This window comes from Sphaeroforma arctica (assembly GCF_001186125.1).
Source record: "Sphaeroforma arctica JP610 unplaced genomic scaffold supercont1.5308, whole genome shotgun sequence".
Classification (NCBI taxonomy): domain Eukaryota; class Ichthyosporea; order Ichthyophonida; genus Sphaeroforma; species Sphaeroforma arctica.
Window position 1 is genome coordinate 1 of NW_014035250.1, and position 2,020 is coordinate 2,020.

At 29.7% G+C, this 2,020-nt stretch overlaps 1 protein-coding gene across 1 annotated transcript; it reads left to right on the forward strand.

The window, feature by feature from the left end:
* Positions 1-940: 940 nt before the first annotated feature.
* On the forward strand, positions 941-1,876 carry SARC_14922 (hypothetical protein; the record flags this gene model as incomplete). Its single annotated transcript, XM_014290948.1, has 2 exons — positions 941-1,033; positions 1,744-1,876. Coding segments are annotated over 2 exons (226 nt in total), but the record flags the coding sequence as incomplete, so codon positions are not given.
* Between the last annotated feature and the right edge of the window lie 144 nt (positions 1,877-2,020).

Consider the following 2,020-nt stretch of genomic DNA (forward strand, 5'->3'; position numbering starts at 1 on the left):
TTTAGTTGTGGTTGTGTGTACCGTTGAGGCGGTTCAGTGGAATACTGTCGGATTGTTTGTCTGATGAGTGGTGTTGGGGTTTAGGGTTTAGTTGTGGTTGTATGTACTGTTGAGGAGGTTCAGTGGAGTACTGTCGGATTGTTTGTCTAATAAGTACCTCATACCTGTGTTTCTAAACCCCTAAACCTTAAAACCCTAAAACCCTAAAACGCCATTTAGCTCAACCTTGTCGTACAACACATCCAATCGCTCGCAATGAAATTTTGATCGTCGACTATCCGACTTTACATGAGATTTGGTGGCCTTTTATTTACTATTTAGGTGCCTACCGATAGGCATATCGGTACTGTTTTGTATCTTGTCAGTTGTCGGATATTTGCAGGACACCTTCCTGTCTACAAATCTATTAATGCATATCTACTAAAATGTCTAAAATATATTAATATATATATCTATTGAAATACATATTAAAATACATATCTATTAAAATACATATTAAAATTCATATCTGTTATAAAGTTTAAAATATATTAAAATACATATCTATTAAAATATATATCTATTAAAGCCATGTGTTTCTCATCTCTCCCTATGCAGATGTACACTATCAGAGAGTGTCTGCATATCTATAATATATACGTCTATTTTCAAATATCTATTAATATATATCTATTACTATTTATCTATTAATATATATATATATACATATATATATATATATATATATAAATTAATACATATCTATTAAAGTTCTGCTCTACTCATCTCCAATGTAGATATACGCTATCAGAGAGTGTCTACATATCTATTGATAAATATATGTATAGTAATTATATATATATATATATATATATATATTACTATGCATATCTATTGATATATATCTTTTGATAAATACATATCCATTAACGCCATGTACCTCTCATCTCTCCCTGTGTAGATGTACGCTATACTGGGGTCTGCCAACTTCTTGGGCAATCCGGTTCGGCTGTTCAATACTATGGGCTCGGGTGTCAAAAGCTTCTTTTACGAGGTGAGTTTAAGTTAAGGCAAAATGTATTCCCTAGTTATAACGAATATTTGTGTGTTTCTATTGCCAAAATGCGTGTGCATATGGTTGTAGGGTGTGTGTGTGTGTGTGTCTGAGTCTGTGTCTGTGTCTATGCCTGTGTGTCTGTGTCTGTGTCTGTGTGTCTGTGTGTTTGTGTTTTTGCGTGTGTGTGTGTGTGTGTGAATGGATGTAGTGTATGTGTGCATCTGCATCTTTTTGTACTCAGTGCGTGTTAATGTCTGTGTCTTTGTGTGTATATATGTATATCTATGAATGCGCAATTCTATCATTATACTAATATAAACTAATACAAATAATATAACTTATACAGATAATATAACTATTACAAATAATATAACTAATACAAGTAATATAACTAATACATATATTATAACTAATACAGATAATATAACTATTTCAAATAATATAACTAATACAGATAATACAACTAATACAGATAATATAACTAATACAGATAATACAACTAATACAGATAATATAACTATTTCAAATAATATATCTAATACAACTAATATAACTAATACAAATAACATGGCTAATACAGATAATATAACTAATACAAATAATAGAACAAATACAAATAGTATAACTAATACAAATAATATAACTAATACAAATAGTATAACTAGTACAAATAATCTAACTAATACAATCTTGTGGTTATACTACAGCCAATAAAGGGAGCCAGTCGGTCGCCTTTGGAGTTTGGGGTGGGCCTCGCGAAAGGAAGTTCGGCACTTGTCTCACATACTGTCAGTGGTGTCACAGGATCACTGTCTACCGTTGGTTTTACTATCGGCAAAGGTATGTCAATTGGTTATTTTCACTGCTTTTATATATATACATGTATATATATATATATATATATATATATATATATATATATATATATAATATATATATATATATATATATAATATATATATATATATATATATATATATATAT